Source organism: Girardinichthys multiradiatus, chromosome 21, assembly GCF_021462225.1.
Source record: "Girardinichthys multiradiatus isolate DD_20200921_A chromosome 21, DD_fGirMul_XY1, whole genome shotgun sequence".
NCBI lineage: Eukaryota > Metazoa > Chordata > Actinopteri > Cyprinodontiformes > Goodeidae > Girardinichthys > Girardinichthys multiradiatus.
Genome location: NC_061813.1, coordinates 19,693,277 through 19,711,114, shown reverse-complemented (window position 1 = coordinate 19,711,114; position 17,838 = coordinate 19,693,277). Strand labels below are relative to the sequence as shown.

The 17,838-nt window shown below is 38.3% G+C and overlaps 1 protein-coding gene across 3 annotated transcripts in view; it reads right to left on the bottom strand.

Moving 5' to 3' along the window:
• Positions 1-411: 411 nt before the first annotated feature.
• Positions 412-17,838, bottom strand: part of cntnap2a (contactin associated protein 2a) — a 498,604-nt gene continuing 481,177 nt past the window's right edge. For all 3 annotated transcript variants that reach the window (XM_047349232.1, XM_047349233.1, XM_047349234.1), the window contains 3 exons: positions 6,119-6,382; positions 4,671-4,742; positions 412-3,339 (listed from right to left, as the gene is read on the bottom strand). In XM_047349232.1, the coding sequence (XP_047205188.1) occupies positions 3,140-3,339; positions 4,671-4,742; positions 6,119-6,382 (536 nt within the window). In that variant the 3' untranslated portion in view covers positions 412-3,139. The remainder of the gene's footprint in view (positions 3,340-4,670; positions 4,743-6,118; positions 6,383-17,838) is intronic.

Genomic DNA, 17,838 nt, shown 5'->3' with positions numbered 1-17,838 from the left:
AAAACAGATCAGACTTGAATTTATTCTGTTCAGAATTCTATTTAATTTATTCAATTTTTAACTATAATATAATTTATGGTTTGTTTGGTTTTATGTTGTTGCCATCTGGTGTGAACTGTATGCCAACGGCCCCATTAGAATATCACAATGTATATATATATATATATTATACTTTAAACTTTGTTTTTAAGTTTGTTAAACTTTCTTGTCTTGACCTTACTTATTACTTACGTTGTCATCCTTTAGCAACCTTAGGATCTATTCAGTTATCTCGGTGTTATTTATACATTCCGAATAAAATCAGAGCGGAAGTGTCCAGCAAGTGTGAGAATTGTACTCTACCATCGTAAATACACAACACATCGTACAGGGGTGGATAGTGATGAGATCAAGGCATTAAATACACAGTGATGCATTGAAAAAAAAAAGATTTTATTGATCAAACACTTTATTGTACTCAATAGAACTGAAAGCTGAACATATGCATTATGGTTTAGTTTGTGAGCACTGATAATCATTCATGTTATGTTTAAACCACAATTAGAGGGTGTGCGTGCATGTTTATTGGGACTGAATAATATAATTAGAAAAAGGAAAGCAGTAATAATATGTGAGAGGGTGGTGATGTTGGAACAGAGAAAGGTTGCTTTGAGGCCTCAGAAGAAGGCGAGCTGAGCTCCTCAGCTGCCAATATGTCTCTGATAGAGTGATCTGTGGTAAGCATACAACCCTGAGGCGATGGTGATGATAATCCGCTATAAAATCATTCACGTGAGTGGAAGCTCTTTAGCCAAACTGACAGAAAAATTCAAACTGAAACTAAAAATAAAAACATAGTTGGCAGCTGGTTTCAATTGTAACACAAGTAACAGTTATAGCAAAAGAAAAGCAAAGCTTGTGTGCGACTCATAGGGCAAGTGTGGTGGTTTACAAGCAGCACATCCATACTGTGCACAGCTATCCCTAAAGTAGACAAAAAAGTTAAGCACACAGAAGGAATGGTTGGATTTGTACGTCATTTGATATAAATGCATACTGGTGATTGTAACATACTGGATTGGATTTGCAAAGAGATGGTGCATTGGGAACAGCCACCTAAATGTCATTACAAAGGCAGTATGCAGTAGTGGTTTCTGATATAGGTGATATGGCTCTTTGCCCAGGGGAGCCACTGTTTTAGGGGGTAGCAAGTATAAAAAAGTAATCTATAAGATGCACTCCAAACAAGTTTTCTATTGGGCATGCTCCTTTGTTGTTCAGAGTAAACCTTGTAGGTAAATATAGCTGTATAATGAAATCTTTATTCTATTAGTGAAAACAAAATACAAATTTTTTTTAGCATGAAGACCATCATAGATTGAGGCAAGCATGAAAACGTTTATAGGCAGGTCAAACCTGGACTGAATTATATTACACCGGCCATAGATTCTTTAAAAAAAATAACTGGGTCTTTTGAAGCCTTTTGAGTAAGTTTTTTTTTCTTCAAACATTTATATCATTAAATCTTTTGTCACATTTTTCAGGCACAGAAGGAGGCTCTCGCTCAGGGTGGCATTCATACCAGAACCGCCACCAGCCATGTGACTCTGCTCTGGACTGAACTGCTGCTTGAATCCAGGCTGTGAGAATTGCCACTCATATGAGCCCAACATTGTACCGACACCTTTATTCATTTGATATGCTATTGAACTCATTGTAATACAGTCATCAATTCACAACCTGCTTTATTTAATTTCCACCACTCCATTTGGGTGCTTAACTTTCTTATTGTCACTGACGTATCTGATGAGCTGAGAAAAACTGTGTGGACTTTTCCCTTGCTGGGATGCATGGGGAACTGAAGAGCACCATTTTACATAGGAAAAAAACAAAACCTGAAAAGATTTCATGCAGCATCAGTTAAGTCTTTGTTATGGGTTTAAGTTAAGTAAGAGGGGGAAAGGCGATATGGCTCAACACCTTAAAGGCACAGCAGACTCATAAGCCAATTATCACTCTAACCTCATCCCAGGTGTTGTTCAGATTTCTTGTTTGTATTCATGCTGCTTCAGGCTCCTTAATGCTTAGAGCTAAGTGCATAAAGAAAAACTGTGTGAAACTGCTTCCTCTGGCTCTTGTTTTGCTTTTGACCTACACACACAGATGCATGCATAAATTATGTTCGTTTAACATGAAAAGAAATGCAAAAAAAAAAAAAACAATCGTTCAAAGCCAAATAATAATTGCAAAGTTTGGAAATAAGACGGAAGTGTTTGGCAAAGAAACTTTGTGACCTCTCACGTCTGAATGAGTAAAGGCTCCTGGTTTCACTCATAAACTCAAAGAAAGCTGCCATGATGATGAGCTAAAGCCAACTATGGAGCGTCATGATTTGCCATCATGCTCTGAGAAACCCCTCTCTGCGCTGCCACAGTCCCTTACAATCGAATGTCATGAGACCTCAAGATAAAACTCTGTACTTTACACATATATAATATCATGGACAGATATCACTGTAATATAGATATGACATTTCTTATTGGCATTTGGACTCTAAATAAATCTTTTCAGGAAAACTGACACAAAATATATTTACAAAGAGACTTTCGACATCCATGATAAACTCTATGCTTCCATGTTAAAGGATGTGCTCCACTGGACAAATGTGTTGACAGAATGATGCGACTACAGCTTGAAAAAACAAAACGAAAAATGAAAATGTTTGGCATGTCGATTTGATCATTTCTTATATAAGATTTTTGTTTAAATATAAAATCAAAACCAAACAAGGACTGGCAATAAATCTTTGCTATTACACCACCCAGTAAGTGTAATTATTTGTCATACACAGTGTTCAAAGGACTCCTGAAAACTCCCAAGCACGATACAAAGAAGGATAAGCTGGTTAGTATATACATGTACAGTCTTTAACAGCTGTGCTTGTCAGGATAAGCGTCTCTCTTCTTTTTCTTATACTCTGGATATAAAAAAGGAACAGAAATTTCCCACACCCCATAACTTCTCACAGAGTTTGGTGTCCTTTTGAACAGTCACTCCTCTTGTATCGCCAGTGATCGGTCGTTTAAATAAACTTCCTCCATCTGTGAGCAACGAGGGTCTCCCATGTTGCCTGCTCTGTCTGAGTTCCATCGTTAGCCTGTTAAATGAACCACTCCTTCTTTGACTCGTCGATGGTCTCTGGGTTGTCGGTGCCGATGATGGCCGTGTCCGCCGACTCGGCGGCCGACTCCCCGCTGCCCTTCGCCTCGTTGGTGTGGTAGGTGCCTTTGTGACGGAACATGTAGCGGATCAAGAACACCAGAGTGCACAAGATGGTGAAGATCACCACGGCGATGATCCCTGCAGAGAAGACAGATATCACGTTGAATGAGTTACATTGAGTTTTTAGTCCCTTCTCCTACCTCACTAAAAAAGGTACCGACCACATTTACTAAAATTCAACCTTGACTGCCAAAATTTCACACTAGAAGAATAGAACCTAGATCATCCAGACTTCTGGGTCCCCTCTTGTGGACTTTTTACTTCACCTGAGACCACAGGGTTTCTATAGGATTCAGGTCTGAGGACTGAGTTGCCCATGGAAGAGGTTTTCTTTTGTGCTTGCTGAATAATTTCTGTGCTGATTGGGCAAAATGTTTAATTATTATCCTTCTGAAAGATCAGACCAGGGATCATTTCTAGTTTTCATGCAAAGGGTTGCACTCTGATAAGGTTCATAAGACAAACAGGCCCACAGCATAACAAGTCCTCTACCATGCTTAACAGTGATCATATGGTGCTTTCCCACACATTCATCTTTTGTTCCACACCAGACCCACCTGGAGTGTTTGTTGTTTAAAGGCTCAGTCTTAGTTGCTTCAGTTTGAGTTTCAGTAAAATTGCAAATGTTTACTTTTTTGTTTACCTTTTCTCTTAAAAACAATTGGCATGTAGACAGCAACTGACATATGTCCGTGATGCCTCTCCCTTTAATCCTCTAGCTGATTTTTCTGTTATTTTTTTGTTTTACCTTCCTAACATCTGCTCACTGCATATAGTGGTGGGATAAACGTGGGTCATAGCCTAGTGTCCAGTGGCTAAACAAAACAGGCCTTGGTGTCACATCACATTTATACCCCGGGGAAACAGAAAGCCATGGATTACTAATAAGAATTTCCTAGAATCTCTGATCAAATTATAAAAGTCAGGTATAGATTCATATTGCTTCAGTTACCATCATTTTAAAGAGGACTTGTTGAGGTGCGAATATTTGTACCACCGGCAATTTATTTACAATGTACTCAAATGAAAGGTTGGAGTTGTCTAAATGATTAGGTTTTAGACTATGCTGCTGTAATAAAATATTCTTTATTTGATGCTTTTACACATCTTTACCAGAAGTGCTAATAAATATGACTGGAAAACAGGCAGGTGGAGACCAAAAAGTCATTCAAAGCAGGGGACATTCAGAATCTATGGTCCATGCCATTGATTTAAGTTAATGTGTTTTTTTTCTTTCCCCTTCATCTATTTAAATCAGCTTGTAAAAAAGTAGAAAACTGTTATTTCAAAATGTAAATGTCTTTCATTTACTGTTTTATTTTCTGTTAAAAAAATCTGAAATCTCAGCTTTTGTCTGAGTATATCTTTCAGCACAAGTCATATACTAAACTTCAGTAATCATGGCACACCTCCAATGATAGCAGAGTCCCTGTTAACTCCATCAGGAATGACTCGCTCTTCATTGAGGGGGGTCTCTGCATCTGTAAAGGAAAAGAAATTGCATTAACAAAATGAAAGTGTAAAATATGGCAAGTCTGGACTAGTTTGTAGAAGCAAAGAAAAAAAAAAAAAGAAATTTATAAGGTGGGGTCTTTGATAAGATGACAAAACTTTGACAAAACTTGAGTTTCTCATTGAAAACATATCAGTGTAGCAATGCAACCATCAACATATTTATACACAAATAATTAGAAATATGTTGTATCTCCACAACCCTTGGCTTGACTTGAGGTTTAGTGAACTTCTCATAAAGCTTCAGAGGAGAAATGAGCTTGATGAGAAGCTGGTTCTCTAGTTTCTCATGTGAAAAAATCATTTTATCAGCCTCCAACTGTTTTACCTTTATTAGCTTATATAAATATATAGATAAAACCGGTACAGCAAGAATTAAAGTTTCAAAGGCTTTAGATTGTAACCATTTCACATTCTTAAAATGTAAACAGTCAAGCCTTAGAGCTCCATCGTGAGCTGTGACCAGACATTTTTCAGGTAAGGTAGAAAAATCTATAACAGTCTGAGATGAGATGAAACTCTTCCTGCAGGCATGCGGCAAATGGGACTTTTTTAATGGCTTTCATTTATCAATAGCTTTCTTTCTGCAACTCCCTTATTTGTGAAGTGTACATCTAGAAGTATTTGTGCTGACATGTTCTCTCTCATAAGCAATGCATCTCTGTAGCTCCTCCAGATTTATGGGTCTTTCGGCTGTCTCTCTGATTAATGCTCTCCTCGACGTCTCCTAAACTTCGTCACATTGTTACTTTTGACCCTCTCTGCTGTGCTCCTTGGTGTGCCTGTTGCTGTTTGTTCACTAATGTTCTCTAACAAACATCTGATACCTTCACGGAACAGCTGTATATATGGGGAGATTAAATTACACAGATGAGGAGCTTATTTAATAACTAGGTAACTTCAACTAACTAGGTAAGATCAGTTTCATTGAATTTTATATATCGTATACATTTCAAATAAAACACATTGAAGTTTTTGGTTGCAACTAACCAAATAGTAAAAAAGTTCAAGGTATAAAGGCTTTAGCAAAGTGAACAGACTGATGTCAGAAAAAGATATCAGTCTTATCGGTGCTAACATTTGTGCCACAAAATTCCTGTAGGATGAGCTAATTTCTTTAGTTATTACATGATTTATTACAGAACTTTAGTTCAAAATGTATACTGATTATGATCCATGTATTAGGCTTAAAGCCTGAAATGTTGTTTCCAGAATTTCAACTAATTATATTTGATATTGATTATGCATACAACAGAAGTTTGAATGTCTAACATGAAAAGCTCCTTATACCAGAGAATGTTAACTGTGCGGTAGACAGAGGGACAGAGTTTAACTTATGAAGTACCCGTGTTGTCCAGAGGCCAGGGGTTCGGTGCAGCAGACATTGGTGGGATGGTGAGAGGGGACGCCCCACAGTTAGATTGCACAAGTTTGCCCTGGTAGGACACAGGAGAGGTAGATGCAGGGTGACTGTCGGCCTGAACTTCTGCGGCTTTTCTCAGTGCAGACTTGAGAGGAGCGACCCTGTTGAACTGCACCCGTGACAGGCAGCCGATGAAACCTGGGCTGTTGTATTGCTCGATGAGGACAGGGTCTATAGGTCCGGTTTCTGTGCAGGGATAAACAGAATGGAGAATAGCTCATTAAATTGTGCTAATGGACTCATCTTGTTCTTGTTAATTGCAACTGTAAAAAATGTTGGCTCATAACTGCAAACATACATTTTAATCATTTAGACACGGGTTGAGGAGAGGAAACAAAAACGTTTGAAAATAAACATGGCCTTATTTAAAGATGAGCAAAAACCCAAATTAAATAGTGAAGATGCTGTCTTATAGCACCAAGCATCATGTCAAGAGCAAAAACAAGACTTAAAAACTCATACTCACTCATAGTCTTTAGTGATGTACAGAGACACTGAGCATGAACTTATTACATCGTATGTGAAAAGAGTGAAGACAACAAGGTAGAGGAGACCAAAAATAAAGAAAAAAACTTTTGGAAAAAGCATTATTCAAATCTAGGATGAGGAATTAAGCAATAAATCTATTCCTACAATCCTTTTCTCCTTTATATATCCTGCTTTCAGTAAATTAGATCATTGAGTAGTACAGTATGTTGTTTCAATAAGGTTTGCTACTACAAGAAGATCATGTAAGTTTTATTGTCTTTGGCTTCTGCTATTGCCAAACAAAAGTCTGCACCATGCCTCTGTGTGGAAAGAAGAATAAGAAAAGCCCAAAAGACTTTGTTTGTCAAAATTCTACATTTCTGAGCACTCTTAAATTATCTCTTACTTAGTTAAACAGTTTTCAGATGACTGCAGTTCACATATGACTATGGCACTATATGATCTATTGTTAGTTGGATTTACTCAGAATTTCCTCCAGTGCTGAAAAAATACTTTTTTTTACAAACATGTGGAGCTAAAACCAGACTTGTTAGTTCTTTGCAGCTGATATGATCCAGAATCATTCATTAAGGATGATCTAAAAATAAAGATCCATGGTTAAAGGGTTTTATTAAGAATGATATTAATCACTATACCAATAGTACAACAGGTTTGCACAACATAATGTTAGTCCTCTCAGTGTAATGTATTGACTTTTATTCATTGTCAACTGTCTAATGGCAGATATGATATGTTGCTGGATAAGAATCAGGCTTTGAGCCTTTGGGGTATTACTGGTTCCAAGAAGGTAAATGGACTGAACTTAAATAGCACTTTTCCAGTCATACAGACCGCTCAAAGCGCTTTACACTAGAGCCACATTCACCCAATTGCACTCACTAACGCTCACACATTCATACACCGATACGCAGATCGAGGTAAAGTGCCTTGCCCAGGGGCACATCGACCTATGGCAGGAGGAAGCTGGAATCAAACCCACAACCTTCTGATTGCAAGACGACTACTCTTCCTACTGAGCCAGTCGCCTATAAGGTGTGTGTCTGTGTATATCCCCATTAAGATCCCAATAAAGGCACAAAACAAGCACACAGCCATAGAGATACAGTTAGCAGAAGGCTATAGATTAAATGCTGCCAATTTTCCCTTCACCTCTGATCAATGATCAAATAGTAGAATACAGAAATATATTTTTTTCTATTCATTCAACACATAAAAACGAAGAACTCCCATAAATTGTGGTATGTAAACACATCAACTAACAGTATGTTCTGTACTTTCATTTACCTTTTTTTAGTTTGATAAAAATTAGATAACATATGGGACATGTGGTTGGATACATAAAAAGAAATAATCCTTTAATCCGTTCGTTTTTCTCGTTTGGATAAGTTTGATTTGTGTATCTCTACAAAACCAATCACTGGCTGGCATCCAGCAATGTATGGTGACTATACAAGACCAAGTTTTAAAACCATACACAGGTCCAGTTTAAAACTCTGGTCTAAGAAGAGAGATGTCAAAAAAGCTGTGAAATTGGCTTTTCTTAAATTAACATTTCCTGTGGGTTCTCTCAATCAGAAACTCTAAACCGATCAATAAGCTTGACAAAAGTTGAGAGGTGGCAAGGTATAAATTAAGAAGTCAGCTGTTCTATGTAAACCCAGGCTTTATATTCACACTTGCCACTTTTGGTTCGTTTACCCCCTTGGTCCGGACCTTAGCAACGCTACTGGCTTGTTGTGGGACAAGGCACGTGGAGAACGTCGGCGTTCAGCACGCATTCTCCGACGGGGTTCGAACATTATAAATGGAACGTCGGGTGTATTCACCAGGAAAGTCCTTTGGTCCGCTTGTTTGGTCCGGACCAAAAGCGAACTTATTGGTGCGGTTTGTTTTCACATTGTACTTTTTGCAAGTGAACTATTACTTGTAAACAAAGCCATGCGGGTGGCGATCATTGTTCCCATTGGACAGAAATGATGGGGGCGGGACAGAGCACAGACCCGGAAATGTAGGAAAACATCTGTAGACGCGCTGCGTGCAGCACCTCTGTTCTGCATATTTGTGCCGTTATTAAAGCAGCAATATTATTGTGAGGCTGAAGAGCAGCTCATTCAACACAGACTTTGAGACGTTTCATTTATAATTTTGGAACCGCGTCAGAGAATGCGTGCTGAACGCCGACGTTCTCTACGTGCAACAAGCCAGTAGCGTTGCTAAGCAACACACAGCTTATCAGGTATGATTACCTTACAACACACACCTTTGCTACCGGCTACGGTGGCTTTTTATGTCCAAAGAGACGTATGCTTTTTGTAGTTGGTTCGGATCGGGGCCGGTTTGTATTCAGACCATAAGCGAACCGCACCAGAGTCCGATTGGAAGCGGACCGAGACCACATCCAAAAGTGGATCCCGGTCCGGTTGTTTAGTCCGGACCAGGGTTCGCTTGAGTGTATTCACACCTGCGCAAAAGGTCCGGACCAAGGAGAGAAACAAACTCTGGTCCGTTTAAAGCGGACCAAAAGTGGCAAGTGTGAATACACCTAAAGTCTGTGTTGAATGAGCTGCTCTTCACAATATGCAATAATATTGCAGCTGTAATAACGGCACAAATATGCAGAACAGAGGTTTTGTTTTTTTCGGCACTAGTGGCCTTTATTTTCTTTACTTTTTGACAGTAGACAGAAAGGAAAGACGGGTAGAGAGAGGGGGAGACATTCGGCAGATGTCGCCGGGTCCGGGACTCGAACTCGGGACGGCCGCTTCGAGGACTGTAGCCTCCTTATATATGGTCGCACGCTTAACCCCTACACCATCAGCGCCGCGCCCATGCAGAACAGAGGTGCTGCACGCAGCACGTCTACAGCTGTTTTCCTACATTTCCGGGTCTGTGCTCTGTCCCGCCCCCATCATTTCTGTCCAATGGGAACAATGATTGTTACCCGCATGGCTTTGTTTACAAGTAATAGTTCACTTGCAAAAAGTACAATGTGAAAACAAACCGCACCAATAAGTTCGCTTTTGGTCCGGACCAAGCAAGCGGACCAACGGACTTTCCTGGTGTGAATACACCCTAAATATTTTTGATAACAATAGGGAACACAGTCTGGAAACAAATTTTCCCACACTCCATTTTCTTTCAGTCCTACTTATCCAGACCTGGAAAATGATAAAAGCAAATTCAGGACTTTTCAATACTGGGTAAGAAGCCTTTTAATTAGAGCCCGTGCTGTTTGATTTTAAGAAGGTTGAATCCTTGGAGCATGACAAAAGAAGATAAAATCTCCTACAAAATACACAATATAATCACACTGATACAGACCTGAAAAAGAAATGCAGGCATGAAACAAAACAATAAGATGCTCTAACGCACAGCTCAGTAGAGACATCAAACGTCCAAGTCATGTTGCTCTTTAACACAAACATACAGCTTCATAAACAATTGCCTTTGATGCTGCTCCAAAGCTGCATAATTCAATATTTAATTTTTAAATGATATAAATACGGTATTGCTGCTACATGACCTCAGACACACCAGGAGGAAATGTTTGGGCAATCACACAGAACAATATGACTTCAGGATGACCAACAGCAGTCCTCCATGTGCAGCTGTGCAAACGTGTTCATCTTTAATGGATCCTATTATGGTGGATGATGGGGTTCTGAGTATCTGGACATGGTTTATAATATAATTCTAAGTCTTTATTTCATTTTGATGAGTCCAATACAAGCTTATGTGTACACAATTGATTCTGCTACCAGAAACAGAGCCTTTTTGTGTTCCTCTTGTGACCAGATCTGCAGACCTTTACCCTGTGTGTACTATACATTCATTCTCATACTATACATACAGATTCTTTGTATTTTATCTTTCAGCTATGTGTCTGCCTAATATTTTCACTTGGTACAGACTACGTATCTCGATTTTGATGCATCACATTAATATCATTATTGCATTTTGCAGTCACATAAAATTCAAACTACATTGAAGTTTGTTGTTGTAACATTACAGGTATGAGGTATGAATACTTTTGCAAGGCTTTGGAAATTTGCATATGCATGAAGCTGCACAACAGGGGTGGACAGAGACACAAGATAAAAGCAGCAGGTGCCTAACAGCACGACAGTGGACAGATTTACTGATATCAGCAGTCAAAATGTGTCTCTTCTGTATGCTTGAACATGTGCTGATCACTGCAGAGGCCGGTGTGTGAATATTAATATGCTCTCTGCTGGGATTATAACAGGCTGCTTCGTACACAATGTCATTTTCAATACATACAGGAAACTGCTGGCAAGCATGCTTCAGTGGCAAACAAAAGAGGCTGCAGATTTTTGAATGCATTATATATAGAGGAAGGAACAGAAGAATAACCCAAATAGGAGACATAATACTTGCCAAAAGGCACAATTTGAAAAGTTCAGACACAGCAGACATCAGTAAAGTAAATTGGATAGAAACCTACAATACCTAATGCAAAACAAAAGAAAAAAAAAAAAGCACGCTACAGAAAAATGATAAAAATATAAAACTACAAAAACGCCTTGGCTATCACATTGTAGGAAATGATAAAGCCTCAAATAGTTTACTTAAAGTAGCCATTGATAAGGCTGCTTTACTTAGTCTCATCAAACAAAATAAATTTTCCTGTCTGTCTGAAATCTATCAAATAAAAATTAATCTGAAGGTGTTAATGGTTTCCCCTAATCAGGGAGCCTTAATTGCATACTTAACAGAGAGGAATGTATGAGATTTATATATGAAAAAAATATATTTTATTATATTATTTATATTTATTTACTCTCAGAATCATGATATTGAATTAGGTCAACATATTGGATCTTGTCACTAATAGATGCCAGAATTATCTTATGAGGAAAAAAGAAAACTGATAAGTTGCTTTGAGTCGTGGGGCTGGGTCTTGTGTCACCTTTCAATGAAAGGGACTGGGTCTCATCCCATTTCTCACTTCAGTGGACACATCTGTTTTACCTCCGTGTCGTCTCTCCAGGGAGGTAGTAGCTGTTTTCATATGGCTCATGTGTTGGATGTTCAGTGGTTCTGCTGCAGAGAACTCTGAACTAAAATGCAAGCAGTACACCAGCAATCTTGCTGGATAAACTGGATTGGGTCTCTGCAACAATTCAGAACTAAATGGATCCAATCAGACTCTCTTATAGGTGCTGGTTCTGTCTCTCTTCATCCGTCTGGACCCTAGTCAGAGAAACTGCCCCGCGCTTCCAACGTTGCATTAAATAGAATCTTTTCAGAACAACTTTTATCTTTTTTAAACCTTATTGTTTACTTTTTCAGAGTGAGATGTAAAACAAAAAATGATAAGAACATCACTGACAAGAGGTGGCATACTCCTCAAAAGTTTGCATTGACAGATTTAAACTAAAAACAAAATAAAATCATCCACTTGAGGAAATTCTTGGACATGTATCCACATGCATCTATATAAATTGTTTCCTAACAGCTTTAGAGTCAGAAACATTGCATTTAGAAAACAATGAAAATCATCATCTGTAGGATGTCATGAGGAGTAAAAGGTGTGCATGTATGTATGTTTATGTCTGTAAAAATTCAGATTTATGTCTGTAGAAATTTAGATTCCATAAAGTTATGCAGCAAAAATCAAACATGTTAAGATTGCTTGTTTGTTTTTATGAATCTTTTGCCTGGTCCCAGTACTTAAAAAACTACTGTATGACCATCTACAAGTGATTTCACAATGAAAGGGACAGTAACCACAAACTGATCTAATGTTTGCAAAGCTTGTTTATAGCTTGCTTTGTCTGTTCAGCTTTCTTGACTAATTAATAAAACATGTGCAAATACACAAAGCAAACAGCTCTTCACCAGACAATCATCATGATTTGAAGACAGAACGTATTGCTTCATCTGGCTGGGACTGCCATAATAAAATGTAGCATCATGTTTGATTTATAGATGAGACCATATGTGACCCTTCGCTAATCCACCTCGACCAAACACACATTTACACACAGCAGAAGCAGTAATAAAATGAGACAACTGCACCCTCAGACGGTGAGACAGTTGCATGAATTATTCAAAAAGGAGGTGCAGAAAAAACACAACTGGGAGTTATGGGGTGTTAGTGTGTGTGTAAGTTGGATGAATAAAATAAGGAATGGAGGGGCAGAACTGGCTTGGAGGATGGGTGTGGCTCCAAGGCCAAGAGGAAACTGGCATTAAGTGGAAAGATATGAGGAAAAAGAAAGCAGAGAAAATGAAAAGACAGAGCAGAGTGACCCTGCTGTTTGTGTGTAAAGGACAAAAGAGTTGGATAGAAATGGTGGGGAAAGAGGGGGATCAATCACAGTTCCCATGGCAACAAATAGAAGCTGATTGAGGGGTGAAAGAGGGAGAGAAGACAGTGTTGGTGTGAGGTAATGAAAGCCTGATGCGTTGGAAGTGCATGAAAAGAATATAAATGCGTGTCCATCCACCACCACCCTCTAGTAGAAAGGCAAATTATGATCATGCACATACACGCAGATGTTCTACTGAGAGGTTCAGATAGACAAGGAAACCCAGAGAAGCCTCATCACAGTAGTATATGAATAAAACGGGGAGCAATCAATAGAAATGAGCTTAAATTAATGGTTTTAAATCATTTCTATCCTTCAAAATAACATTTAAAAGTAAAAGACATACGTCATAATTGGCAAAATAAAATGTCTTTATGTTTTGCAGTTCTTGAAATATCAATTGCAACCTTAAGACATAAATTTAACTTTCTGTTTTAGATGTTAAACCCATTGTCTAGATATATTGATAACTTGAACTGAATTAAAGTGAAGCTCTGTGTCAGGAGGAGGTGTTGCAGAAAAGAGAGATTGTTTAGAAAAGCATGATGTGATGATTGAAGAGGATCAGATTTAAAACGTAAATACATCTAAAGTTGCCTCACTTCCTGAACACACCCACATGCATTCACATACAGCTGTACTCTTCAGTGCCACCTCCAGCATCCTGCTTGACCAGGATGTTAATCTTGTAAACATGCCAAGTCAATTACAAACCAACAGACACATTGACATGCACTCTGGCAATGTCTGCGATGGCTCTTTCAGACTCTCACAAACCCATACAACTGATAGCAGGGAATTCACACAGGCACACAGCGTTGGTTTTAGTTCCCCACAACACTGGTAATCTAACACCTAAACCAGCTCAAAAGGTCCTGCCCACAAGTATGAAAATGCAGCAAAAACATAAGGGAACAAGTTCTCTGCCTCAGCTAGATTCAAGGTGCAGTTTTCACTGAGATGACTCACAGTGACCTGCTGCAACCTTGGCACACACATGCAGACCCACTGACATATGTAGAGGACACTCCGGCATGCATTCACAGCAGTTACCTACATGGACTTGTGTCTGTGAAGAGTTTGTGCAGCAAACCTTCTTCTTTTCTTCTTTCACACGTTGTTTCTCTCTGTTATGTGGATCATGTGGAAACAGCAACACACTGACAAGCATTTCTCCTTCTCACTGTGCTTTTTTTTTCTACCTCCCTCTATCCCTCCCTTTTCTCTGCAGTGCAGTCCCACCCCCACTCCCAGACAGTAGCTGGAGAAAACCTGGATTCAGAATCCAATGTGGGCTGGATCAGGACTCCCCAGTCAGGAGTCCAACTCATGGCTTTAGCAATGACGTCACACACAAAACAACCATCAGATACATCCATCTGGACCTAAAGGACACACTGATATTACAGAGGTAATCAAATTGCCAATCAGATATGCGGCGTTTGGAAACAGATAAGAAAGGAAACCAGTTAGCAATATCAACCTGATCTAACACCAGGGTTTATCAGACATTTAATCAGAGGCAGGATGTCGTGTGGCTATCAATGCAAAGGTCACAACACAAAACATAGGCAGTCGAAGGCTACTCGGGAGAAAGGAAATCGATTGAACTTAATCATGACGTGCTATATAAGAGGGTACGCAGCGTAATCGATCTGAGTCTAAAGTACAAACACTCATCCTTAGAGAGAATCTGCTCTCTCTAAGGTGCACTGGGAAAAACTCAAATTAATTCATCCAGTGGTCCTGCTCCATACAGTTGCAATGAACAAAATGTTTTAGCAATACTAAAAATTCTAGCAATTTCTATTATGAACAGGTTCATGGCAAGGTTTAAGCTGTGGTCCAGGTGGTTGAGCACTTTTTAGTTAAGAAGTTTTATTCCTGCACTTCAACATTCAAAGTACAACAAAATATCTGAAGATTATTTAGTTGACAGGCAAGAAGCCTGCATAGCAGTTCTGTCATTGTTTTCATTGTTCCATATCTGTGTGTGAAAGAGGAACAACTGCTTAGCTTAAGCTATGAGAAAATAAACCTAAAATATCAGCCATTTTTATTTCAGCTGTTTACTGGGATAGATTGTTGCAAGGCAACCAACATCTAGAAATAGTATCTCTTTAAACATGCTTGTGACAAAAGTCAACTCGTGAAAGCTGTCAGTGGTCACTGTACACTGATAGTAAAAGAAGGACTGATCCCTGTGTCTGTGTCATCTGTTGCTTTGATAAGACAAGTTAAACTGTATAAAATTATGATCATTATTTTTACATGAAAAATTAATTCTTTACCTATCAATTGAGTGAATAATTGTGCTTAAAAGAGAAAGATTCCTATATTTTCTCAGGATGAATATTCATTAACGGATGAAAAAACATCCAGTGTGGAAATTCAATACTTAATATTTAAAGAATATATGGCGAAAAATCAAGTTCAAGATGAACCAATAACTAAATATCAAATCGACTATGAATTGCCTAATGTCTTCTTGCTGTTGAATAACTAAAATGAAAGAAACAGAAAAAAAACTCAATCTAAAGACTACTAATTGTTGGGACCCAGCCATGGATTTCAACATTAAACTCCGGTATGAACTCTTCTGGAACTTATCAAAATAAAGTGCATTAACCTTCTTCCGGCACAGCTAGGAAACAGGATATCTGCGGACTTCCTATGACGCCACTACCCAAATAAAAGCACAGCTGTTGCCACAAGTCTTTCTCTTCCATACCGGTGTTCATCGGGATAGGAGGGGGTCAAAGCGCGCTAATGTCTTTTGCTGGCAAAAAGACATAAACTCTTCAAAATGGATCCAAGAGTGTCATAAGATCACGCGATCATATGCACAAGTTAAGTATGAGTGAAGCACTGTTTGTGTACCCGGTGATTTCATTCATAAAGAGGGTAAATTAAGGTATAAGCATTGCTGACTTTTTCTCTGAGCCCTGCAGAAGCAAACGGTGTTCGAGAGAAGCCCCTGCAAAGATGCGGTCTCCCAGTCTGGAAGGAAGACAGCAGAGACCGCATCATCGTGTTAACCCGTGTGGTCAGTGGACAGGACGGGCCGCCCAGCTACAGCTCCGGAGCTAACCCTTTTGTTCACAGAGCGAACTCACCTTCAACACCCCGCGAAGCTACCGAAGTACCGCTTGTTGACTGTGGACGTTTCTTCAAACTTCGCCCCTTGGACAACATTTCCTCACCATGGTCAGAGGTTGGGTTTGGGCAGATTAACAGTTAGGATGAAATGATCTGAACGTTTTCATTCTATGAAGTTTGGTTTTGTTTGTGTGAAACTTGGCTATCTTGGTGCTAGCAGGCTATCTGCAACACACGTGCCTTGTTTGTGTTCTGTGTTTGTGTGTTTTTATGTTAAATCAAACTTTACTTGAAGGGTGATTTTAAACACAGAATATCGCTCATAACGCGCCGTCCGCGCTTATGCATTTTAACCCTTTTATTAACCCTGGTATTTTAAATGTATGTGTTGATTCTAGTGCTAAGCTATTAGCTTATTTTGTTAGCTCAACTGCTAACCGGTAAGAACACCTGCTTGCTACTAAAGAGTCTTTAACAGAAAGGTTGTTAGTTTTCAAGCTAGTGAATAATAGTCCCTAAACATCATTTACTAGATATGATAACTAAGTAAACACCATTAAGCCCAATTTCTCCAGAAAGATTTGGCTCTTTTCCAAAATACTCCCTTAATAATATTTCTTCAAATATTTTTTTCAATAAATAAAGGCAGCTAATTAGACACCGTTGAGAAATTGTCATCCAGAAGGTTGGCTTTATTCAGCAGATCATTATTTAAAACATTATTTTATTAAAATAATATTTGATCTGATCTTGCATTGTGAATGGTTGTCTAAACGTTTGCTGATTATTGCCTAAGTTGGTTCCAAGACTAACTTAACTTCATTTCCAGATTCTTCAAGATAATCCTTGGTTCTCAAACATAAATAACATTGCATGGTAATGTTGCATCACTCTTTTGGTCATGATTTCCAATCATCTTTAATCAACTTGTTTATATTGTACATAGCCCATTAGTCTTCGTTATTCTTTAATTCTGCTTGATAGTTTAGCTGGATTATTTTAGCATAGTAAAGAGTTTGTTGATTAAAATATGTCTGACTTTGAGTTGACTTATTTTTTGTTAATAAATTCTTGTATTTTAAGAAATTGTGTGAATTCATTCCATATATTTGCAGAGTTTATGCTGTTCAATAATATCAGAGCTTGTCTCACACCTTTCTATTTTGTCCTAATACCATCGCCTTACTGGGCTGGTATTCATAGGACAACCTTTAACAGACCAAAATATTATTTGATAAAATATTAAAATATTAATATTAAATATTAAATAATATTCTCAGGTTAATAATCACAACATAATCAATAAGTGGGGAAATGATCAATGAAAGAGCACATAAGATATTATCATTAAAGGTAACTTAGAACCAAAACGTTTAAGTCAAAAGTTAAGCTTTATGGTGTGAATCAAATGTTTAGCCACACTTGAATCCAAGAGGGAAGAGAAGGAAAGGGGAAGAATAAAAAGAGGAGAAAGTCTTCAAGATAATCCTTCAGATGTTCAGTAATAAACTGCCAGCAAGAAGATAGTGAAGTGAAGGCTTAACAAAATTATATATTTATATTATGGATAATTTGAGAAATATTTGTTACATTCTTCAAATTCTGAAGTTTACATAAACTATTATTACTATCCCTTTAAACAATGTGTTAAAGCCCAGATGATGATGATGTAATAGCTTTCTAAGTTAGTCTGAAAGACCTGTGGATTGTTTTTAGAGC